The 25,984-nt window shown below is 41.0% G+C and overlaps 1 protein-coding gene across 1 annotated transcript in view; it reads right to left on the reverse strand.

Moving 5' to 3' along the window:
• Positions 1 to 25,984, reverse strand: part of spns2 (SPNS lysolipid transporter 2, sphingosine-1-phosphate) — a 71,807-nt gene that overhangs the window by 5,232 nt on the left and 40,591 nt on the right. Inside the window, exons 4-12 of the mRNA XM_055017264.1 lie at positions 21,586 to 21,737; positions 18,129 to 18,195; positions 15,232 to 15,374; positions 13,508 to 13,660; positions 13,030 to 13,219; positions 10,662 to 10,727; positions 10,059 to 10,157; positions 6,696 to 6,859; positions 3,071 to 3,117 (exon numbers count right to left, since the gene is read on the reverse strand). Coding sequence (XP_054873239.1) covers positions 3,075 to 3,117; positions 6,696 to 6,859; positions 10,059 to 10,157; positions 10,662 to 10,727; positions 13,030 to 13,219; positions 13,508 to 13,660; positions 15,232 to 15,374; positions 18,129 to 18,195; positions 21,586 to 21,737 — 1,077 coding nt within the window. The 3' untranslated portion in view covers positions 3,071 to 3,074. The remainder of the gene's footprint in view (positions 1 to 3,070; positions 3,118 to 6,695; positions 6,860 to 10,058; positions 10,158 to 10,661; positions 10,728 to 13,029; positions 13,220 to 13,507; positions 13,661 to 15,231; positions 15,375 to 18,128; positions 18,196 to 21,585; positions 21,738 to 25,984) is intronic.

Here is a 25,984-nt window from a genome sequence, read left to right on the forward strand (position 1 = left end):
AAATCAGAGCTTCTCCTCCCTGAGTATTACAGGATTGTGGTTACTGAATAAATGAGTGTGAAGCTCCGCTGGCAGATCTCACGCTGATCTTTTGACAGCCCTGAGCTCGGGGATGTCCTCGATTTCTCCTGCGGTGGGGTGTGAACCTGGACAGTGGAGGCCGGCTCCTCCTGCAGAGGAAGTTAATTGGATCTCAGCGTATCTGATCTCCGTCTGGGATTGCTTCGCCGGAGATTAATAGCTTGCGATGTATAACAGCTTAAGCGATTACTGCTTCTCTCCATCCTCATTTGTTCAACAGTAGTGTCTCTTCTCGCCTCCTCTAAATTCCTCTCATTCACTTCCACTTCTTGTCAGAGGCAAACGCTCCTTAAACTTTCACAGTGTTAGACTGAATCACCATATAAACTCTCTTCCACGTCCTTCTGAGCCTTACAAGTTTCACTGAGACGCATGTTGCACCTTGAACCGTCAATGGGAACAACGTCAAGAGTGAGTGTGAACCCCTTCTGAGAGCCTGAGAGTGGGCGATCTGTGAACTGTATTGATCTGAGTCAGACCCAAGAGAGGAAATTTTGCGTATCACTGATTGGATTATCCTCCGAAACAAATTGGTTGGAAATCAATCAGCACAGAAAGCTTCAGAGGTTCTGCTGCAGAATAGAAATGATCAGTTCAGAGACATTTCAACTCTGACCTCATGTGGCTGTAATCACTGCTCTCTATAATTAGCCTCTTTGACAGCAGGGACAAAATGCTGTAGCTGCTGTGTGTGACAGTGAACCGATGAAACCCTCGGGCTAAGAGCACAAACTGCCACTGAGACGTGATATGTGCGGCAGCCCTGCAGGAGCCTTTCATGTCACTTGTCATTAGCTGTGCATGCTAATAGCAGCCTGCCAACTTAATGACACTGCAGTACTTAAAGTGAAGGGCAGTCTTAGTGGTTTTGCATTTTTGAGGCCAATTAAATGCAAATTCTACATTGTGTATATTGCTACAGACTATTTTCCAAAGGATACAACATTTTTAGATTGATTTCCTGCCTTCAAAGCAGCCAATGCCTCTCATCCATCAGTTCAGAATACACATGTAGAGCTCTGAAAGTTGCTTGTAGGAGGTAATCCATCACAGTGAGCATTTTGTGGCTCTTTTTTGCCAAAGTTATGCTGTTGTATGGTGATGCAGCTGCAAGCACTAAGTGTTTGGAACGCTCTTATTGTCGACACATTCAAGGATATTTTGACACTGCAGATCTGAAATTTGGCCCACTATTAGGCTGTCTAATAACAACAGAAGCAACAAAAACATTCATATGATCCTTTTCACAACATCTGTGTGCTGCTTATTGTGATCATCCAGAGACAATATCTTTGTATCTACCAACTTATTAAACAAACAGGTATAGAAGGTATTCTGGACAATAGTGTCCCACAGATGTTGAGACTTTTCTCTCTTCCGCCTGCATGAATTTGCAGCTTCACACAGTTTTTCCACCCAATCGACAGTTGCTCTCAAATACTACACAGAGCTACAGTTTTGGCAAATGATCACACTGTTTCCTAAACAGAGCTTTGTTCATCCTGTCAAAAACCCCACACGCCTTAATTTCCTGGTTTTCGTAAGCTGGTGAAATTTTATCATGTACAATCCAGAACAGATTATTTGTCAAAAGGCCTATGAGACCTTCTTGATATATTTTTTCCTGTGCAAATCAAATTCCTTTCCTCTCTGGTCATTGATTTAACCCTAACAGCTCATCTCTATGTATCAAAGTTACATATTTTGAGTTTTTTTTCCATGAAAAAAATCATTTTTCTGCCGTATTATGGCTTACATGTAACTCTACACTGTTGCTCACTCCAGTAATCACCTCTCTCTCCACTCACTGCAGCTCAGCACACCAGCTCTTCTGCAACTCTAGTCAAACTCTGTAAAACTATTTTAGACTACAAATGATAAGTTGTAATGTTGGAGTAATTCGGCTGTATGTGTTTGAAAGAGAAACAAACTCTAAATGAGATTAATGACTCAGAAAGCTCCACTCGATAGGATATATGGTTCTATAGGTTTGTTACTTGTGGAACCCCTAGAAGTCTGTGTCCATGTTTTTGAGACTGTCGTCAGTACACAGGTTTTAAGGCAAAAATATTCAGCCATGGTGTTGACTGCTTATTTCACTAATAATCAGATCTTTGTACCTCTTTTAGCATATAAAAAAACACCATATCGACATCTTAGAAAGGTAAAAAATTTTTCATTGGAGGAGCTCTTTAAGAAAATATAGTATTTTCTCAACAGAACTTCTACCGGATGGAGGTGAAACAAACCCAGATATATAGGCAATAACCATCTATTCTTTTCAGTCTGTGTGCATGCAGTACTTTGACAAATGTTTAGAGTACAAATAAACCCAGAAAGGGTTACAAAGAAAGGAATAAAACCTTGACCTTTTGGTCAAACTTGATAACCTTTCCAAATAAGTCACAGCAGATTCCTTGTTGCTCTAATCAAGGAGTCAAAGTTTATTCTTGTTATTCTTTACTGGCAACTACAAAAGCTCCCCATTGTCCTACTGTGCAGAGTTGGCTGGTAGGTTGCCAATAATTGTGTGTTTTTTTGCTGAGTTAATAATTACACAGGTTTTGCACCATGTGTGTGAGTCTGATAAAGGCAGGAAGGAGGAAAGGCAGCTCAGGTCTTGATAAGATGTCAGATAGTTGGTCAAATAACCACAGCTCCAAGAATGCCAAGACACTCGCTGAGCACAATGAGATGGAAACTGATCGTAGATCAATCCTTTGTGCATCATCATGTTTATCACCACCACTGTCATAACGCCCAGGGCGGCCTCAGGTCAAAGTGTCTTTTAAGTTCTACAAAGCCGCTGTATTCAGATCGCTGTGCACCTTAATGAAAGGCACTCAAAATGGGGCTTGCCAGGTACTGACAAGAGAGCTCTATAAATGTTAATGTTTCAGAACTGTTCCTTTGTTATCAACCACTTAAACTGCTGATGTGAGAAGCACTGAAGTGTCAAAGTGTCTTTAAAGGAGAAAAGGCAATTTACCTGGTCATACTTTGACTGCGGAGGTTGATCGTGTCAGCTGGCTCAGCCTGGAGAGAGAAGATTTGTTTTAGGAATTATGGAAGCCACAAAATCTTAAAATGATTTGATATTCTGTTTTCTTTCTTTTTCCACTATTTTTTCTTAATTTCACTCATCAGATGTAAACTGATTCACGTCACACTTTGTCACCACACTGGATCTATACTGCCACAGCAGAGGAGACAGTTATGCACTGGAACATCACTGAGTGTAAATGTGGCCTGGGTGAATGCATGGGGGTGGGGCGGGGGAGGTGGGTATGCACTGAACCCGAGCTATTAATGGCAACCCTGCAGCCCAAAAAAGCCAACAACCTAGAAATAATAAAGCGCTCTTTAAGGCTGGAAATAGACAGGCGCGCTCCACTGAGTTACTCGTTCAGCTCGGTGCCTTTTATAAATAGCACTGAGTATCTGAGGACACACTGGGAGGAAGAAAAAAATAAGATGCAAAGCACTCTGTAAAGTCATGGGGAATTTATAAATTGGGGGTTTTATAGCGTGAGTGGAATCTATAAATATCACAGTCATGGAACAACCCAAGTTGTGCATGTTGTCATTTTTCTTCGTCCCTGAGGTGCTGTTTGCAGCTCGTTACATAAGAGCTGCTGCTGTTTAAGTTTTTTCTTCATTGGGATGTTAGTACATATTTGCACAGCTCTGTAAAGGCCTCTGTACTGTGTAATGTATGCAATAGTATGTTGCTGTGCATACATTCTATACCTGACTGCAATCCATGACGCTGGTGTAAGATTAACCAGCTATCACAGAGATATGCAGAGCTGGTACAGAACAAGTCTTTTGTTTACGTTGAACTCCTCTAACAGGACGGAGCCTGGTGGATACTGATGGTAAATGATTTCAGTAAATGTAAGAGAACTATGGATTTTACCTTAAATATTGGTATTTACTGTAATGCACTGGCATCAAATATCACACATGCACACTTGAAAATGATACATGAATGTGGTTCATAAAATGTGTACTGCACTTGAGTATTTCCATTTTGCACTGCTTTATACTTCCACTACATTTCAAACAGAAATATTGTACCTGCTACTCCACTACATTTGATGGTTTGAGTTACTCTAGATGAGACTTAAGGTGAAGATTTTTCACAACAGATAATATAACAAATTTGTAAAAATACAACACATAGCTACAGATTAAACCAGGTGGTTTCCAAACCTTTTGGCTTCTTATAAAATATGTAGTCAGTTCACATATCAGATGCCTATGAGTTGTTAGCAGCTCCATCAAATAGGAATTCTTCCCTATAAACTTTTCACATTGTTACATTCTGATAAATGTTCAAATTATCCAATATCTCATATCTCAGCAACAAGAAAAGCTGACAAATCCTCAGATTTATCTTCTGTCTCTGTGTATAAAGCTGCAAAGTAGTTTAAACTTGCAGCAGCTCCAACAGTACCAGGCTGTTGACTCAGTGGTGTTTCACTATTAATAGTCTAATGATGCCATACATAATAATATGACAGTCAGAGGAACCAATGCAGGACTTTTACTTTAATGCTTTAACTACATTTAGCTTTTTATGTACTTTTACTTCAGCAGGATTTGCCATGCAGCAAGTCTAATTATAATGGAGTAATTTACAATGTTGTATTCTTTATTTTATACATAATACCTAATAATTTATATTATCAGATACTTTGTATAAGAGTTTGTTTTTTCAAAGGCTCAGTTGCAACTAATGGGTTAATGGATAAACTATTTATCAATGCTTTACATGTACTCTGCAAGTCACTGACAAGACAACTTATGGGTTGGAAGTTTGTATCTGGTATCAGTTTGTATCCTACAGCATAAAACCTGATTTGTCTTTTTAGGGTTTCAGAATAAAAATCCATTAATGGACTTTGTAAAAGAGCTGCAGGACATCTGGACTATAACTAATTTATTAACATTTATTATGGCAGATTTAAGAGTATTGTACATACTCCTTACTAATGACTCATTCATTTATCTGTCACTTGTTAATATTACAAGTGGGCTTATTATAAAGTGGCAAACTCTTGCCTAATTATTAATAACTGTTAATGACTCAACTTCACTAAATAACCAGAGAAATTATACACTCATTATAATTCATCTATAAATCATTAAAATGGTGGATTAATGACTAATAAAGCTCTTAAGTGACTTATCACAAACCGGTAAGAAAACCTTTGACACTCTACTAGCTGTTAAATGTAGCAAGTTCCAAAACATAAATACTCTCATGCTGATATTTACACATCTACACATATTTTATTTTTGTGAAAAGGAACTTACAGAAAAGACCTTCAAGTAATGTCACTGCCTGTTTTATGTCTAGACTATTTAACTGCATCTGCTGCAACATTAGCTCTGCCCCACAGTGTGTCGTGTGAAAGTCAGGGAGTTGTGGTTAGATATAGTTTGAGTGAACGTGTGCCATCTGCCCACTCTGTGCAATAATGTGGTGAGATAGCTTAAACCACATCTTGAACCACAGACTATCTATTACTGGCACAATGGCAAGAATTTTCTTAGTCACTGTAGCTAAACTGCATTTTTTTGCCCTTTTTAATGAAGTGAAACCCAACAGAAGCTGCAGCCTGGATTACTAGTGGCAGCCATGGATGTACGCAAAGATCACTGTAAAACTGTATGTTAGTATTACACAGGAAGAATATTAACATTTTTGATTAAGCTTGACCCTTGGATTATATAATGCCACTGAAATATGAAGGGAGCAGGTAACACATTTCTTATGCGATTTTTAAACTTCATGTGATTCGAAAAATGCTTATTCTTACAAAACTGTATGCAAATGCTCCTAAAATGCTTTAGGCATGGGAAATGACCACAGGGTGAAGACAAGGCGTCTGCAGACAGACCTCAGACACCAGTCTGCCATCCTGTCTAAAAATGTCCCTCATCTTCAGCAGGAAGGAAGTCATTTCTGAGAGCGCTGGCACCAGGGGAGTAGGCCAATGTGATAAAAAGGAGGAAAAAATAGTCAGAAAGAAACAAGAAGTCATGTCTCACCAACTGAAAGAGGATGAGTGTGTTTGTTTTAGCCTTTTAAGGCCATGGCCGGCTACTGTGCCCTCTGGTTCACGTCTTTGGTGTTTAAAAGAGAAAAATCTGAATGCATGAAAGAAAGGGGTGGGAGCTGGTAAAAGTCAAATAAGAACACTTTAACAAATTGATGGCTAGAACAGCTTGTGTCAGCTCTGGAGCACTTTTAGCTGACTGGGACTTTCGATAGGACTCCAGGGCCTTTCTGAGTCTTGCAGGGTTGGCTCTACTGTTGGCATCACTTGGGCAGCTTGTCGCTGACTTGCGTCAAATTCTGAGCATCGTCCAGAAAAAAGTATCTGACCTCTTTTTGCCTGCATTGTACTGAGAATAACGGCAATATTATTGCTACTTCTTCGGCTTCCTGTGCTGAGGTGACGTGTTTTGGACTTTTGGAGCTCTTACTCAGAAAGTCAGTGGAGGACAACTCAAGTAAGTAAATATTAAATATTTAAAGAATGAATGACTAAATAATAAATGAAATAATGACGAGTTATTCAAACAGTGTCTGAGTCACTTACTGTTTCTCGGCCTTCTCCCTGTCATCCAGGAAAAACAGCGCCGTAGCCAGGAAAAACATGCCCCCCAGCACGATGATGAAGGGACAGAGCATGAGGGCATAGCCCAGGCTGAGGAACCGCCATAGTGCTGACGTAGCGTAACTCTGCTGAAGGGCATCGGAGATCTGCACCCAGGCCAGCACAAACACACAATGACACCCCAGAATCAACACACACACGCACATACACACACAGTCACAAACACAAGAGAGGAGGGATTTTATTCAAACTTCATTCTGCAAAAGTTCTTAAACCATCCTCTTCACCAGAGCGAGTTCTGCCCGTTTCATCATAGCAACAGATAAACTGGACACACAGCATGATGTAAGACGCCCTGTTTTTGTCTTAAGCGAGGCAGGATTCCACAGCTAATAGCTCATCTTGCTGTTGAAAGCATTCAGTCTGTCACGCTGAGGAAAACAACAGCTGGAGAGTGGTGGGTGTGAAGTGACCATCCCTGCCTCCCAGCATCAGTCATACGGCAGCTCTCAAACAGGCATATATCACTGCGTTGTCAGTCGTGAGGGAGAGGAGGCTGCTGATGGTAGCTTTTAGGAGACTGTGTGGAGGTATGTGCAGCAGGAACAAGAAGGGGGCTTCTCATCTGTGTGTAAGTCTGAGCGGCCATAGGTCACACTGGCTGAAGCACATTGATTCCATGTTAGCGTCAGCAGAACCAGATTCTCTAGAGATGGAGAACTGCTGACAGGAGGATGTTGGAGGCAGTTTGAGTGTGTGTGTGTGTGTGTGTGTGTGCGCGCGCGTGCGCATGTGTGTGCTGTGTGTGGTCATCACATGTGCAAGGAGCGTGATCTGTAATGAGGAGTGATTACAGAAATAGAGAGGATGGTGGAAAAAAATATAAAATATAAACGTGTCACAGAATCCGTCCAGCAGTGGTGTGTGTGGTCAGTGCAGAGTCTGTTTCATCAGGTACAGTAAATTGCCTGCAACTTGCAGAGTACAGCTTAGCTAAAAATACACAGAGTACTGCTGCATGTCTAATTATCAAGCTAGAAGGCATTTCTTGGAAGATTGCTGCGAGATTGTCCCTGGCGTTCCCCTGCTGCCCACTCTGCCTGTGGCCATGTCCTACTCATACAGTATAGGAGGAGTCCATTATGTGTTTCTCAGGAGATTCTTAAGTGACAGCTGCCTCAGTGATGGAGGCGAATCTTGGCTCAGGTTTTTACTCCACAGCAGCTGTGTGGCATGTGGGTGCTTCTATCTGCAGGCCTTCCCACAAGAACCAACTATGGTGTTGAAAACGCCACACTGGTTGCTTTGTGTCCAATACATCATCTTCGGATCTGTTTGGTGCACATGCCAAACCCCTGAACCAAAAGTACTGACTCACTTGCTTACTTTCTCTTGTGTTTGCTTAGCAATAACAACTGTGTGTGTTTTCCTGGAGATTTTCTACTTTGCTCGTTCACAGTATTTGTGGCAGTGTGCATGGGCTGATCTGAGTGCGTCACCACGAGTCCATCACACTCGCATGCTAAACCTCAGCTCAGGAGCTGAGGCACTGAGTGGTGACGCACTTGGAGCATTCTGGGCCTCGTGGGCCGGGGATTTGTGGAGGAGTGAGAAACCCCCGGACATTCAGTATGTCACTCAGACGGGAGTCGAGACCCCGGAAGCTGGATGGATTAGACTGGGGTGACTGGCTTACTGAGGGGCTACGTCTGGATAATTCTGTTTGGCAGTGTCTCTGAAAGTTATTCGGACATTTGGAGCTCAGACTTTTTTATTATGGCATTATTATTGAAAAAAGTGCCACAACTATCAGATATATTAAATAACAATTAATCTGTTTTTTTTTTTGGATTTGCTTATTTTATTATTATATTTTAGCATATCAAATATCAGAAAATAACAAAAAAAGTTCTGAGAGCTCAAGTGATGTCTTAATGACAAATGATTTGAAGCAGAGAAAAACTTTACATCGTTCTACCATTTAAGAAAGAAGAACAAGCATATGTGGCATTTTCTGCTTAATAAATGACTAAAACAATTAATCAGTAATCAGAACTGCCTTTGAGCAATTTTCTGTGGTTTGACTAACTGTTACAGCCCTAATGAAGCCTTGACACCAGCAGAATTACAGTGATTAAGACAGAGTCACAGTATGATTTTCATCTGTGTCAATAGGAAGTCTATACAATATAAGATGTTTTATTTGATGTGGAGATACAATACAGTGCCGGCCTCTGAGCTTGATTCCCAGAATCTGGACATTTTTTCAATGCCAGTTTTGATCAGTCTTTTGAAGAGCTTGCCTTGTAGTTGGAGGAAACTTGCAGCTGCTTTTGTCTGGCTTTGACAATAGTTCAACATTTTCATTTACAGAAGGAGAATAAAAAGAGGACAATTTCAAAGCAGCTCATCAGACAGCTGCGTCTGTTGCCAGCCTGTCAGGCCCTGACAGAGAATCTCCAGGATCGGTTTGATTCACAAATCAAAGACTTCCACTGGCTTTTGTTAACACAGACTAGGCTGCGAGCCAGAGGCGCAACAATAAAACACAATGCAAACACATAACAGTAAAGCCATGTATTCTTTCCCTGCAGGTTATTGGCACCAACGTGCATCACAAATGCTGATGTACAAAGTTTAGCATCGACATAGATAGTGGTATGATATGAACAATTTCTGGCTATGTTGCTGCAGTGCATTTTTTGTGTGGATTGTCTGTGCAGAAGAGCTCACACTTTCCGACTTCCAGTATACTCATCTAAAGAGTGTTTGCCTCCATGGAGTTGCTATTTAACTTCAAAAATGTTCATTCTCAAATTGAAATGAGAAGAATGCTGCTTGACAGTCGGGGGGTGAATCCTGTTTCACACTTCATTGAATAGCAAGCAGCACTTGTATTCTGGCCTCCTGGATGCTATTCTTTGGGTGTATGCGCTCAGTTTGAAGGGTGGGGGTGACGGTGGTGATGGGTAACTCTGACCTTGAGAGGCCCAATGTCCCAGTAAGGACCACTCTCTCATCTCTTGACCAATCAAATACCGTAATGCTGGCCCTCCTGGGAACCATGAGATTTACTAGAAAATGCCACTGACAGCCTGAAGAGCAGTGGTAAAATCACGACTCTGTTCACCAGCTCTCCTGAGACATGTGCTAAAAGCTCCTCTTGTACCTCACTTTGCACTGGCCTACTTAAAGCAAGAGCTAAACTGGTATTTGAATGCATTGTGTGTATGAATGGGGTGTTGAAGCGGTTACGTTCCAGATTTACAACCTGGGCCAAATTTTAAATAAATTCCTTCACTTCACACCCAGATACCTGCTCGGAGCCACTGCTGGGAGACTTACCAGGCCTATCAGGTACGGACTTCCAGCGTCGCCCAGGAGATGAGAGGTGAAGCTCTGAAAAGCGACCGCCGTTGCCCTCCGGGTGGGAATAACGACAAACTGCAAAGAAGAAAACGTGAGATGGTGTAAAGGTGATGAAGGAACAGAGGCAGGCAGATTCACTCAGCCATGTTAAAACTGCTCCTGCAGTTGTCAATTATGCACGCAGAGTCCACCTCATTGAGTCAGACACCCCAGGCACACCTATCAGTATCAGTCTGTCTGTATCTCTACATCTTTACCACAGTCTCCAACCAAATTACAAATTAAGGAGCTGTTTTTACCAAACAGCTGCTTCCCACTTTACTGGAAGTCTAACTTCATTTAGCTCAGTGTTTTCACCTTCAAATACCCAAACATACACAGAAAAATGGCTCCCCTCTCTTTGCTTTCAAGAATCAGTCAAAGCAGTAATTATCATCTCCATCCGAACTGCAGCCTACGAGGTCCACTCACACGTTTCCCAGCTCTAAACTGCGTCTAATTGGATGACCGCCATTTGGTGTAGCTTGTAGCAAGAATTTCCAGTGACCCAGAGGATAAGTATAGGTTTGCAGCGCTCACCATTAAAATGTCTGCTGTGATGGCCCAGTTCAGGAAAAGAAGCGTCTCTCCGATAAAGATGCAAACCTAAAATAAAGACGAAGAAATTTCACATTTAGTGTTGCTAATTATGATGAGCCAGAAAAAAAACAAGTGACATGACATGAAGCCAGAAGAAGAGGGTGCAGATAGTGACACCATGTGTGGGAATCCACTGCTGGAAAAAAAGTGCTTTGGTTGTGGTGGTTCTAAAACATGTTATTACACTGGGGCCCAATTATATGTGGATGTGCAGGCCTTCATTTTGGTCCAGTTGAGCTGAGTATTTAGCCCACGAGCTGAAAAGCAGCACAGGATGATAAGAATTGTTTTTCTTGTCAAAGCTTCAATGTGGAAAACATTTTAACACTTGCCAAGTTTAGGTCGAGCTGCAAGATTTGAATTTATGTCTTACATCTGACCGGGTGGGGCAGAAACTTTAAACAACAAAGAGTGTATGTACATGTAGGCTTCTGTATGTACACAGGTTGGCAGCAGCTGGTGTTGCTACTTTGCCACTTTCTCAAAAACAGACACAGCGGGATTTGGTTGCAGTGGAATCTCATGTATCTGTATTGGCCTGTTTCATCTAACACAGTCTTACACAGCCGACTGATGTGTGTTTCCTGCTGGGGAATAACCCTTCTGCTGGAGTGCCAGACCTACAGTAAAGTACAGAGAGCTACAGAAGGAGTCTGACAGCGGAGATGTAGGCAGGTCTGTTGTGAGAGCTGTGAACCAGACACCGTGACCGACATGTTGCCTCTGAGCAGAGAGAAGCCCAGCCTTCCCTCAGATTAGCTACGTGATGACGGGACAACAGCTGCGAGAGGTCATTCGGCCTCAACAGTGCAGTTCCGACTGCTACAGCCGCGTCACGCTTTATAATATGACACATCTGTCAGCTCTTTGCCGTGAAACTTGAGTTGATCACTTACAACTGCTGCTGTACTGTAAGATGATTTAATAGTGTACAGTAGAGCAGTCAGAAGTCACATGTTCAAAGTGGAGCATGGTGCCAGTCTGAATGTCTTGATAATCTGCTCTTGGTTGGTTTCCAGTCAGTTGTAGCTGGTTGATCCTAAAAAACTGTTGTTTTTTTGTTTTTGTGTTTTCAAGCAGTAAAATAGTTATTGACTACTGACCAATAAGAAAACATTAAACAACGTCAATCCCTACTTTACCCTTTGTGATTTATAAAGAGATCAAAACCAGATGTCATCTATGAGCAAAAGATACAGCCTATTTTGGTAATGCAGCAACTGTATGAAATTGAGTTGGACAGATCTGTATTCAGGTAATTAATAGGGATACTTCTGCACCTCAGATCTAATTGACTGAGTCATGCTGCTGTCAAACACCTGATAAATGCGTGTCTTTGACTTAATGAGAGTTCATATAAATCTGACTCCATTAAATCAAGACAATCAAATCATTTGTCATCTGGCAGCTATTTTTTTAGCCATGTGTAATGACTGCAGTGTATGTACTTGTAGAATAATTTCATTTATACATGCTTTTTAATTTCTAAGAATATAATTTTTAAAAAATTGAAATCATGTGCTATTTTGGTTTAATTAACGCAACGCACCATCATTGTTTCTAGTGGCTTAATGTCCTTAACATGCAAACATGATAGCATACTTACATATATACTGTAAAAAACTAAGAGTTGATTCAGTTCAAAAATACAATAGCAGACTTGCCAGAGCCAGCCAAGGTCGCATATTTAGGATATGTTTGCTAAGATCCTTTACACGCATGGGAAATATTTTCCAGGTTTCCAGCATTATTATCAGCCCACTTGTTGAGAGTCAGTTCCTATTCCTTTGTCACTGATAAGAGGGAGAAATTTATGCCTAGTAAGTCCAACAGCCTGCAGTGCATTGTTTCAGGTCAGTGATTGTTTAGCTGCACCCTTTCCTGCTTCACAAGGCAATTAGGCTCACCAGCTCCATGCTCACTTGCCTGAGATTCCTAACTTTTGGCCTGGTAAGGTATTAACCTCAGCTACCAGCAGCAGCTCCCAAAGCCATCTCAATGTAACCTGCAATTAAAGCTATTCATAATGAGGAGCAATACCCACTTGCTGCCTCTGAGCCTGAAAGAAGCTGGCATCAGGCGAGGTGTCCTCTTACTGCTTTATTCAAACATTAACAACAGCCCAATGAGCTTTTACAGAGCTCTCGCTTGTTAGATTGGTTACCAGACTTTCTCTTGTAATTCTCGGCCCCTCAGGCTAATCCAAATATTACTCTTTATCAGGGGGACATTTATCACAACTCCCTCCACTGTTGGATCAAACTTCCTCTGCTGCAGACACAATATATTCAAGAGTTACTGGGCTTACATAAGCTCCAACAATGCTCTTCTTGGCCACCACAAAGATGAGGCAGATGAAGATGGCAGAGCCCAGCATGCTGACGGCGCACACCAGTGGGTCAGCTCGCTCGGTCTTCTGGCGACAGAGTCGTGTGGTGACAGCTCCTATTAGCACACCCAGCAGCCCCGTCACACAGGTGATCGCCCCAAAGATCATGCTGGAGGAAAGAAACAATGTTTCATTTAGATACCATGCAAGCTTTGAATGCATGCAACCACTCAGATAAAGCTCATCGATGGTGGTGCAACACTAAAAAAAAAAAAAAAACTTATAGTAGCGCTTTAGTTTATAATGGCACAAATCCAGACCAACCCCGTTCATCCAGATTTTTGTCAGATACACGAATGATGCAGGTATCTTTGAAAAGGCTTCAAGTTACACAGGTCAAACAGAAGCAGCAGCGACTTCAAAGCTAATTTCCTGTGTTTAGCTGTTGGCCTCTCACCTGTCTGTGCTGTTGCAGATCTCCTTTGTGCAGGCCTCTGCTGTCTTCTGCACCACCTGGGCTCTGGCCAGGTACAGAGGAATCCACATACCGAACGCACCTGTGGCAAAGGACACAGCCGCCGACGCCAGGGAAGAGAACACGTAGCTTCGACTGGCCGCAAAGAAACACATACAAATCCAAACAGGTGACTATCTTGGCTTGTAAAGGACAAAAAAATAAACAAGCTATCTGTCACACAGGATCCAGTATCTGACTCGCTCTTTCTCTTTGTAAAACTCATCTGATTACGAATGCAAACAGATGATAAAAAGGAATCTGTGAGATTATTGCACAAGGTGACTATTATCTTGGCTTAAAGCAGGTTAAATGCGAAATGGTAAGTACACTGAGATGATATGCAGCCAGTGCTGACAGTTTGATGTAGGAGACAAAAATAACAAGTTTTTTCGTGTTTCCATAAGTGGCAGACTGTGTGCCACTAAAAGTCACACTGTGCAGGAGATGTGGTTGCTCACCTAAAACTATTCCAATAAATCCACATGGCTACATTTGCTATATAAAGTTCAGAACATTTTTTAAAATAACTGAAGCCTGCAGGCTGCATAAAAACAAGGACCCACAGTGTCATGGATGCAGCTCAGCAGGACTGCAAGCTGCTCAAGAGGGAATGATACTGGTTCCGTGTTTCTTGTGTTGACATTTCCATGCATCTAATGACAATTAAAGGCTAATGGTGAGTGAATGTGTGCAAATAAGCGTGCGTGTTTGAATAAGGCTTTAGGATCATTTTCATTATGGATTAATGTGCCAATTATTTTCTTAGTTAACACTTTGTCTATTAAATATGAGAAGGTGGCAATTTAAATGTCCTGCAGCTTATGGTGCTGCATAAAATGCTATTAAATTTTCAATCATGTTAAGATAGGGAAATCAGCAAAGTCTTACACTTAAGAGGCTGGAACTAGTAAATGACATTTTTGCTTGAAAACTGTTCCTGATGTTGATTTAACTGCAGGTCTTTAAAAAAAATTCTTCTCTGTGTACTGAAGTTACATATTGAGAAGTTTTCCCTGCCTTAAAATGGCTCAGAAGAAACTCTACACTGTTGTTTCTTGTTGCTAGAATGTACAGATCTATATATGAAGTCCTAACCTCAATTTCAGCTCACTCCTCCACAAATGTGGCAGCTTGAGCATACCAGCTCATCCACGACTCTAAACCAACATTGTAAAACTGCTCTATGCTTGTAATATTGGAGTAATTCAGACATACATGTTCAATCTGAACACCAGAACGGTAATACAGAAAGTCCCAAGCTGACAGGTTTGGGTCCTTTGGTTTGTTAGTAGAAACATACATGGTGTGGACTGCTTTCTTTTGCATATGATGTGTCTTCTATCATATAAAAACACCAAAAGTAAATGTTAACATGAAAAAATCATGTTCACTAAAGAAGCTCTTTAAAAGTTTCACAAAATAGTTAATTGACTAATTGATTAATTGACCAAACCTTGCATGTCTATTTGAATCCCATACCAAAAAACCTATTCACCAGATTGGATGAATAATACCTGTGACCTATCATTTGACAGCATATGTTGCGCTTAGTTAACTGTTGAGAGAAACCTGAAAATGGTCTTTGGGGGTCTATTCTCATCACTGAACAGGCAAGCAATTTCCCAAAACCTGGTGTATTGTCTGCAGATGATCATAGGTCTTACTTCTTGGCGAGTGCTTTCATGTCACAGACCCAGGACGTGCGGGTTTTGATGCGTCCTCCCATCTGGTCAGCGCTGCCTCTCTTCGGCTCAGGCACAAAGAGAAGGATCAGAGTTCCTGCTGTGATCCCTAAAAGTGGGGACACCTAACGGGACAAGAAATTAATCCATTAGGCTGGGTTTAGACAGACTTATGAGGTCTCAGATCATGTTAACACATCACGAGGGAGCGAGTGGGGGGGCAGACAGTAGATAGAGGACAAAGAGCAGAGTGTTTACAGTCTGAATGGATGGCCACTGTGTTTGCTGTGTTACGCCTGACATCCTATACAAGCCCTCTGAAACTCAAAACATTTCCTTTGCTTACTCTGCTGGCACAGTGTGTGTTTATGTGTGGGTGTGGGCTTGTCTCTGAACATAAGCATACAGGAATCTAAAAGAGCCTTTTGGCTTTGAGGGCTGCTTTTGTGAGCTCTGCGCTAAGGAGAAAACCTCATGAGTGCCCATCTGCCATTATGTTCACTATCACCTTTATGTGGTAGCATGTTTGCACCTGTGTGTGTCTGTGTGGGGGGAGACAAAGACAAAAGGCAGGATGGAATGAGGATTTGTTTGAGCAATACAAATGGCACACAAAAGCAAAACCAATTTCATATGTCAGGGGAAATTCATCATATTATATTTTAGTGCTCATGAAACCCCATTTATATGCGTAAGTACTGTGCCACAGCTTGTGAGGAAGCGTTTATGTTTGTGTGTGAGTGAGCAACTCCAGTTTTCACAGAGGGAGTAATTCTGTGTGTGATGTGGCTCATAACGTGACTGATAATGCTGATAATGTGGCTCAGCGCAGTGGTTCTGGTCTCAGAGTGTGAGGATTACACCAGCGCTGATGATGTCCTTCTTATATTGTGTCTTCTCTGCAATCTTCTGCTTGTGTGCAGCGACTTAATTGGATCGACATCTACATCACAATCTTATAATGTGCTTTCAGAGCGAGGCAGATTGATATAAGACAGAGTTCATCTTACTGAAGTGGAATATAAATATTTTTTTGCAGGGGATTTGAACTTCATAATCATACGAGACACACCAGGAGCTTGTGACCTCTGACCTGGACTCCCACTAGTACCTTTACACACTTCCTGCAGCGATGCTGTGCAATCACATAAATTGGCTGCTGCACTCTCCTGCTACTCATTTCTGTGGATCTCCCTTGTTCCTTCATACCATCCACATTTTCAGGAAGGTAGCTGGAACATGCTGGGCGAAAACAAACGGAAGTGCTGCAGTGTTTTTTCCTTAAAACAGGATACTGTGACACAGAGCCCCTTTTATGTCTTGGTATTTGTTTTCCTGTGCATGCCACACCGGTGATTAATTGGCTTCGAGATTGTTTTATTGGAATGTCATTGTGGCTGCTTTGGAACAAACGACCCCGCTCTTTGTTATTTTTTTATTACTTTTTTTTTAATGCTCCACCAATACAAGTGAAATATAGAGTTTCTGCCCAGCAAGCTGTCATGTCCAGGAATCTGTTCCACTGCGACACACTGAGAGAATGTCTTCCTTTAAATGTCATAAGAGGGGTCATAATTTGTTTTCAGGATTTTAAAAGTTGACCCTGAAGTCAGCGGTTCCTGGGGAGTCCTGTTAGGGCTTTTACTGGTCCTCTCCATTACTGCTACTATGTCTTATAGAGCAGTTTGCTTTTTGTCTCGACTGCTGAGTGGAGTCCCAGTAAAAACGTGCTACACCAACAGTGATTTATGCTCCTGATTTAACACCTGTCTCCTCTTAAGTAAGTGTGCTACTGCAAAAAATAGTCCACTAAGCGTTTTTTTTTTTTTTTTTTTTTTTTAAGCAATACTCGATCAGCAAATTTCTACAGATTACTCTCAAGAGTTGAAATTAGCCTTTAATTAAAAGGGATCCAGGGTAATACTCTTGGAACACCTCTGGGGCATTTTTGGGAGTGAGAGCGTAGTAATAAATGCGTCTTTGTGCCAGGTCAAACTGAAATGCAGCTCCTCTGCTCAATCACTTCCTCTACGAAGAGGTTTAGTACCAGTTCTAGTAAATGCTTCTTGCTCCTCAAAGGCTTATTAGAGCTCATAATTTCCCTTCCATGTACTTTCCATTGTTGTCCCTTGTTTTAAAAATAAGTTATTGCTGTTGCAGCTACCCCTTGTAAGCTTATTTTTGTGTGTGCTTTTTTGATGTGACATGAGGAGACATTTGCAAAACCAAACACAACACACAACACCAGCAAGTGTCCTTAAAAGTAACTGGAACATGTCTTTAGCATTGCCTAAATAACAAAGAAAACAAAAGCATAAACTATGGCATAATGACATAGGTTTTAGGTTTTCCAGCAGTGAAGAGGAACAGCTTGAGGAAGCACTCTAACACCTTGTTTTTTTTACCAAAGCTGACACTGATCCTGCCTCATCTTAGACAACCTCCATGTGCAAAGTGCAGTGAAAGATAAATGTGTTTACGGCTGCTGAGAGAGAAAAAGCTAACACCAGCCTTGATCTGTAATAAAAATCCACTTTCCCTGCTGCAACGACTGAATCCAAAGTGAGCCACTGCAGCACATGACTTTTTAGTTTGAGCACATATTAGAAGACATTGAGCGCATTTGATGTTAAAATTTTTCGAAACATTTTGTTCTGCAGGAGACTGGAGGCTGAACTGAAGCAGCAGCTCTGTGTTCTGTCACTTCCATGTAATGTCAGAGTCAGAACCGCCTGTTCAGTCATGTGCTTCTGACCACTGACCCCCCTCTGATCCCAGACCCACAACAAGCCTCATAGCCAGTTCATGTAGAAGGCTCTTCATCTGTCTGTGTGCGTGTTTGTGCTGGAGGGTGCTGATGATGATGATGATGCTCTTACCCTTAGTGCCCAGTGCCAGTCTCCTGCAGCCACCTTGGCACTGGCGCCCAGGATGTAGCCCAGCCCACTGCAGAGAGACACAAACATTGTGTACTAACAACACAAAATCTCAACCATATTACTCTGGTTCTGCTCCACTCAGGTCTATCAGTGCACATTATATATAAAGTACATGAGTCAGTGTCATGAGTGAGCCGTCTGTCATTTCCATCACGTAAGCTCACGCCTACACGACACACATCCTGTTTGTAGTCTGATTAAAGCTAAGTTGAGTGGTTACGTTCTTGACATGAGAAGAACTTATGACGTGTTACTGATCAAAGCACCAGTAGCAACTTGACCAGTTGGGTCTATTTAAGGATGTGTCATTTGTGCTGTTAGCCACAAAATGAAGGTGCAACGTTACCAAGCAAACAGAACACAGTGTAACGTGGTTGTTAGACTACAAGCTGTGCTGTCAGAGCAGCTGAATGTCACTGCAGTTCACCTCAGTTAAGTGGCATTTTATGTGTCATAAAGTGAAGTAGGTGTGAACCGTTTGAGGGAAATGCTGCTAGACCTGATCAGATCAGCAGAAGTATGCTGTGATAAATCTCTGCTGCCAAATCAAATAATACACTGAGGGCATCATCTTACATGATGGCAATATCTTCAAAATAGTAACACAGTAATAAAAATACTAGTTCGTAATTGGTAATTGTCTGTGATCACCATGATCTAATTTGTTTTCAGTGAAGACACAATTCTTAAGAATGCTGCAGTTTTACACTCAGATGCTTCCATACAGAACACAAGGCTTCGCCAAATGATTCAGTCAGTACAATACCAGATCTCAACCTTAAATTAGATATTTCTAAACATGTTTTTGACAAAGTCAGTCTCTACCAGTAACACCAGAACACAAAGACTATGACTGTGGCTTTTCATCAGTGTAATAGTCATTATATAAAAAATTTAATCCACAAAGCTGTCTAGTTCCTGACTATCATCAATAGGACAAATCTGGGTGATCCCATACACTAAAAAAGCAAACAATTCCCATAACTTAATGAAATGTATGGTGGCATGATTAAATATGTAATCAACTGATTTAGATTGACCTTTTACGTCACAAACATTATTTTGATGGATTAGGCTGAAATAACAATGTCAGTAATTGCATTGGCTTAATATTGTGCGCAATTTAAATGCAAATTTCTGTGTTAGTTGATTTAAAACCACATTCAGATTGAGGTAACTTTGGTAAAATTGACTTGATAACCTAGCTTTTCTTCAAGATTTTAAGTCCCCTCCTCTATTTTAACAGATCTAGACAAGACTATAAGTTAAAAATACCTTTAATTGCAGAGAAATGAAAATTCCTCTAACTCAGTGTAGTTTGTTGTTTAAGCATAATTTCATTAAAAACTGTCTGAATTCAAAAAGATTCATGCAAAATGTTATGGTAATGTTTTTGTTGAGCTCATTATATATGCAGTCTATGGGTTTTACTGATTGTTACCATGCAATTGTGGATCTCAGTTTATAGTTAGTCTGCTGGCAGGGCAACATAAAATTACTAATTAATTTTGTGAAACTCTCTAACTTACCACTAAATAGAGTAAATAAGACCAAATGTAAGACTGGTTTAACACTACATCACTGGTCCACATAACAGGTGCTCACCTGCCAACAGGAGCAAATTAGGGTTCAATATCTTGTCCAAGAGACCTTAAGTCGACTCACCAATCTGTGGACAACCCTCTCTATCACTTCATCCACAGCCACCCACAGTACAGTCTAAAATATCTTTTTGGAACTGCCTTAAATTGAGGAAATATCTTTGGGAAAAATGATCTTCATGTCTCCATTCAACTCCTACAGAAAATGTGAATCTATGCCAAGATGCACTGACACCTCGGCTCAATCTCTTACATCCAACACCAATGTTGATTTTTCCTTTCAAATGTGACACTGTAACTTCTCTCTATGGTTTGTTTAACATTTTCACTGGATCTATTGAGTGAAAGTCAATCAGACCTCCTGACATCTCAGATTTCTTCAAACCTGTTTGTCTGCACGTGCAGAGCCTCTGGCCAGAAGATTCTGTTTTCCCTTAGAATAAGAGATTAGAGCAGATGTAACCAATGAGTTGTCAGTGAGTTTATCAGCACTGGCTGCTGAGCATGTTTAGCTGGTTTTTACACAAACACACACGCGCGCACGCACGCACGCACGCACGCACACACACACACACACACACACACACACACACACACACTCAGCAAACGGGGAAACAGTGGTGCTTCCATGGTTAGTTCTCCAAAAATAACAGCACTGCAGTATAAACAGGCTCAGACAGCATATGATATTCCAGTGAGTGACTAACAGCTAATCTTATCAGTCCACCCAGAGAGTGTTTGGAAAGTTCAACACCAACAAACCAATTCCAATATGAAAAACAAGGCCTGCATCAAACACCATCATAGTCTAGAAAGGAGAGCAGGGGAATCCATTTCCTGTGAGTCCGGTCTAATTCCTGAGGTCATTTCCTGGAAACGGTCATAACAACCTCAGTAAAGACAAACAAGTGTCTGACTGGATAGGATGTTTGACTGCACTTTACTGAGACCCACTCTTTCACCTTCTATTGTCTGTGTTGCTGGGCAGTTTACAGTGACCCAAACATTTTGGCAAGTCATAACACGAGCACTCAGAGGGCAGTTTAGTCTTTCCTTCCTCATTTGTCTCTAATCTGCCAATAAAAACTGATATGATTTGCACATTAAATTGCCTATATAACAGTTCATCGCTGTGTTTCCTTCTAAATAACAAATTTAAGTGACAGGTTACATAATTACAGAAATCTAATGCAATGTTCACAGTACTGGAGACTGCAGCACATCTTCCTTCTCCTTGTGCATGCAGAGGATTGAAAACAGTCCAGCATGGAGCAGCTCAGGCACATGCTGTTAAACACTGTACATAACGATAAACCTTGAGTGACTCCTGCTCTGCATCACTGGCACATTCATCTTTTATTACTTGCCTTTGTTTGTTTTCTCCCTGTCGCCCTTTTTCTGAGTGAATGAACTGAAAAGGCTGGAGATTTGAGCTTAATAATACCTCCTGCTCCCACACCCCCCAACACCACATCTCCAAAAGAGCCTCCTAACCTCTTCTGAGGCTCACATAGTCAATTGTAAGTTCTGCAAAGAGACCCTTACTGAGGCTGCCTCTGAAAAAAAAGAACTAGATAGAAGTGACCCTCTCAATGAGAGGATAATTATCAATCAATTATCTATCCTAAAGCTTCTAATTACTTTGGATTCAGCACCCGAAGAACAGGTTAGATTGTAGGAAATTATTAAAGGATTCAACATCATCACTGAGGTCTAGTTTCATAAGCATCCAACTCCCAAAGTAGATGATGTATCTGGAGTGTCTGCTTCTTGAATCGGGGCTGTCTGGCTCTTACCTTCCCAGGGGAATGGCCAGGTAGAAGACAGAGAGCATCATGGTGCGACTGTTATTAGTGAACAGGTCTCCTATGATGGTGGGAGAGATGGAGGAGTAACTGGACTCTCCGATGCCCACCAGTCCTCTGGAGAGCACAAACAGCCAGTAGTACTGCAGAGAGAAAGAAAGAAGGACTGTAAGCTTTGCTATCCAGTTTTGCAGAGAAACTTTTGTTCAGAGCGGAATGTCAAACAAGCTGTTTTTCTTCACCAATATTAGCTATATTTACAAAAAGGCGACAAATTAGAAATAGAAACAAAACAAAGTGCTGCCAGTTCAGCTTCAGTGCTCATTTGCGTTGGTTCTCTAGTCTTTGGAACTCTACGATGGGGATTGACACTATTTTTTCTAAAAGATATTTCCTCAATTAGTGTTTTCGTGATGGTGGTGGAGAGAACTCTCTAACTCTTCCATTCAAAATCTCCACTATGTTCATTTGGGTTGAAATTTGCTGTGAAGTCCATAACAAATGATTCACATCATTTTCATCAAACTATTCGGTGACTCTTGCTGCCCTGGGAAAGACCAATCCTTATAGGATAGGACTGGAACCAGGAAAAAGGACAAGTGGAACCAAACCGTGCCAGCTAAATGCCTCCACAGCATAACAGAACTATCAGAACCTCTAACCTCTTGACTTTTTGTTTAGTTCTCACAGTAATTAGTAGCTCATATATAAAAGCCTATATTAAATTCTATAGTCATAGCATTTATAGCTTGTGAAATTTACGGAGTCACTGATGATTCACCATTAACGTGCTAGTGTGGGTGAAAAGTCATATAGAAACTGCAGACACACCTCCCCTAAGATATGTATTTACCAGATAATCAGATCTGCACACTCTCAAAACTGACATGGTAGACTAAATAGCAGATTATTACACCTGTGATGCTGGAATTTACAAGCATTATTATTGAGAAAACATGTCATGATAATGTTGCCTTGGTGCTAATCACACAAACATACCAGCTATCACACAGAGCGTGAAAAATTCCAGAAAGCTGGTGGAGGTTATCTTGATCTACTGACAAACATAAAACACTTGTGGAGCTGCGAAACAGCATTATGTCACTACAAAGCAACTCTAGTGTGTTTAATGTGATTCCGCTCTATTATATTACTGTGGCATGTTATCTTCTATGAGATGTAATACAGCAATAAATACAAAGATGAAAACTTAAAAGGCTTTGTTAGGAGCTTGCACGCTGGCAGAGGCACCTGTGTAGGCAGTTGGATTGTTAACTGTTTCCATGGCAACCACTACTCACTAGATATGGACTCCAGTGTTCTCCTTGTGAAGCTGCAAAGAAATGTGGTTCCCCCACACAGTGGAGTGACGCAAACTGCAAACACTGGCCGATAAATTGTGTCTGTTTGTCCAATTACAAAAAATGAGTGGCACGTAGAATTCGTGCATCCCACTGTATGAAATTTCCTCCTCATCAGATCTGCCTATGGTCACACTCTTGGCATTATGTGGAATACCTATTTATTCCCTCCTAAAGCATATGCATGCACATCGTGGGCTGTCCTGAGTCTGTGGTGTGTGTGAGGGTGGTAAGGCTGCACTCTGAGAAAGGAGATTAATGAAGGCTGTAGGTAGCAGAGGCAGAGTGAAGACAGTAACCCCTGAGCTAACCCGAGCTCTCAGCTGTCACTCTAGGCTTTGTGCTGGTGGATGGGACATGGTGTCAGGAGGTCATGCACACAGCCATCAAACACCTTCTGGAGACTACAGCACGCACACCTCGATGTAAAACAACACTCAAGGGATGCATTGGCAAAAAAAACCCCTCTCTGCTGCGGAATTCACTCATATTATTTTCAACAATATGTTTACAGTTGCGTCATATTGTTTTTTCAGCATTCAGTTTTGTATCTCTACTGTTTATGATCAATCACCAACTGAACTTTCACTGCTTTATGTCTTTGTGTTTGTCACATTGTTTCAGATGATTCACAGGCAGTCTATTTTCTGCCTGTAGCAGCCTGCTGTTTAGTGGGATCGTGATGGTAGATCTTTTTGCGTGTGCGGTCGCTGGACTATCATCACCACTTGGAGCAGAATTGCTACTAAGCAGTGTCAACAACAAAAAAAAGCTCCAAGAAGCAATGCCAAGGAAGCACCACAAGAATTTGGTTTAGAAACTGTAAAAGCAGATTGAAGACTACAAAGAGATAAAAGACAAGTTAAGGAAAATCTACACTTTTCAGCTGTTTTCAATCTGCTTAGAGAGAAGACACACATAGGACACAAGGGTATGTTGAGCTGAATGTTAATGTCAGCATGGAAAAAGGGCAAAAGTTTAGCTGTTACAAGTTTACCCTGTTCATCGTCATGTTTTAATCTGCTTGGTGTCACTGGAAAATTACTAGCTATCACCTTAACACACACTTTGTCCTGGCTATATTGTTTTAGATAAGGTGTGTTAACTTAATAATTGGTTTTACATATCTTAATGCACATAGATAGTTTCTTCTAATGCACAGCAAAAATAGATATTGTTTTACCATGGCACACAATTATTACTATTTTTACCATTTATTGTGTAACACATTGATTAGACTTCTCTGACTATAAAGTCCCATTTGTAGTTAGACAGTTGTCACTTCATTAGTTTTAGACATACAATGCAGGAAGGTGCTGCCTTATCATTCACTACCCACTTTTGCTTCAAAGGTAGAATTCCTAAGTTCCTGAAAGAAGATGAAGCTGGAAAGTGCATGCTGAGCCCGACAGCACTGAAGCTGCCTTCTTTGCTTCTTTTGATTGACATGAAATTTAACAAGCCACTATTAACATGCTGCCTCAGCCTCTTTCTGTATATGTGAATCATTGTAGTGTGGAGAATCAACAGCCATGAAGAAGGTTGAGATGAAGTCTTTTAGCATGAATGAGTAAAAAGATACTAAAATGGTGAACCCACAGAAACAGGTGAAAATTCTCTGTGGAAGTGACAGCTTGCTGCAGTTGAGTACAACAGTCCCGCAATAACAGTTGCCTTCATGACGTTCTAAAATTCAGATGACGTTTTTAACACATTTTAATTCATCTTTAGACTCATGTTGGAGGATGCACAGTAATCTGTGATGCTGTTGAAGTGTACTGCATCCTACAAAGAGGTGCTTTTATTATTATACTACTTACATTAACCCTCATCTTACCTAAATTAGAAATGGAATTATTGTAAATTGAAAAAAAAAACTGATGATTAAGATTTCAGCAAAGTTACAGTTAATTTACATATTCTTTAAAATAAAAATCTGAACTTTTATTTAATACAAATTGCAGCATTTATTCTAAGCACAATTCACATTAAAACATATTTACCATCCTTTGATTCTGGTATTATTTAGTTGGGTGAAAACAACTGTGATTATTGCAAGGGTGTCCTGTTCAAGCTCTGACTGCATGTCAGTAATATGTATGACACTCTATTTTACATTCTTATCTTGTATAGATAAGAATACATATTCATTAGGATAAAGGAAATACAGAGATATTTCTGTCTTTATTTAGTATAACATTTCACACAATGAGCTCCAGCTTCCAGGAAACATCGCATTTAGAGGAGAAAGTGATCCTGATGACTGCAGACAGAGACAGTCTGAGAGGACATTTTCTGTCAGAAAGTATCTTAGTATTCATTCTGTTTTCTGTCTGTTTTCCCGCTTCTTACTCTGCTGTCTTTTCAGAACAAACACTTGTCTCTGTTGTCCTCCGGTTGCATCATCTGATCTTCCCTGTCCTTTTGCTCACCTGCATTTACTTTAACCATTAGTGCTCTCAGTACGCACACCGCCATTCTACCATTAATGAGCTGCCCAACTATGTAGTGGTGCCATCTCAGTGTCCACACTTACAGAATTACGTATCTGGGGTCCATTCCCATTATGTCTGCATGGGCGTATAGCTGTCCCACTGTCAAACTGCTTAGAACATGAGGACTGTCTTATAGACATTTTCAGCCCTTTATGCACACTTTCTGTTAGTCCACGTTGCCTGAGCGCATTTTTACCATTTCAAGCCCGTGCAGCCTTTCACGCTCAGTCCTTCACCATGGGACAGTAAAGTTGGTGAGGGTGTAGTGATAAGGCCTCAGGGTGGATGTTTGTGCTATAGTGCTGGTTTGTTCTCGCCTGATTTGACCTCTGCTTGCTCACCTGAAATTCGATTTTTGTTGATCCCATTGTTCTTGTCTGCCTGCATTAGGAGTGTGCTTGTTTCAAAGAAACTACAAGTGGACTTTTACCTTTCTGTTCCTGACTCATGCATTTAAGGCTATTTTCAGAGGCGTGACAATGTTTGACATTTACACTGGTGGTAGCTTTTAAACAGTCCAGCTATAAAGATAAT

Source organism: Amphiprion ocellaris, chromosome 14 (genome assembly GCF_022539595.1).
Source record: "Amphiprion ocellaris isolate individual 3 ecotype Okinawa chromosome 14, ASM2253959v1, whole genome shotgun sequence".
In the NCBI taxonomy this organism is placed as follows: Eukaryota; Metazoa; Chordata; class Actinopteri; family Pomacentridae; genus Amphiprion; species Amphiprion ocellaris.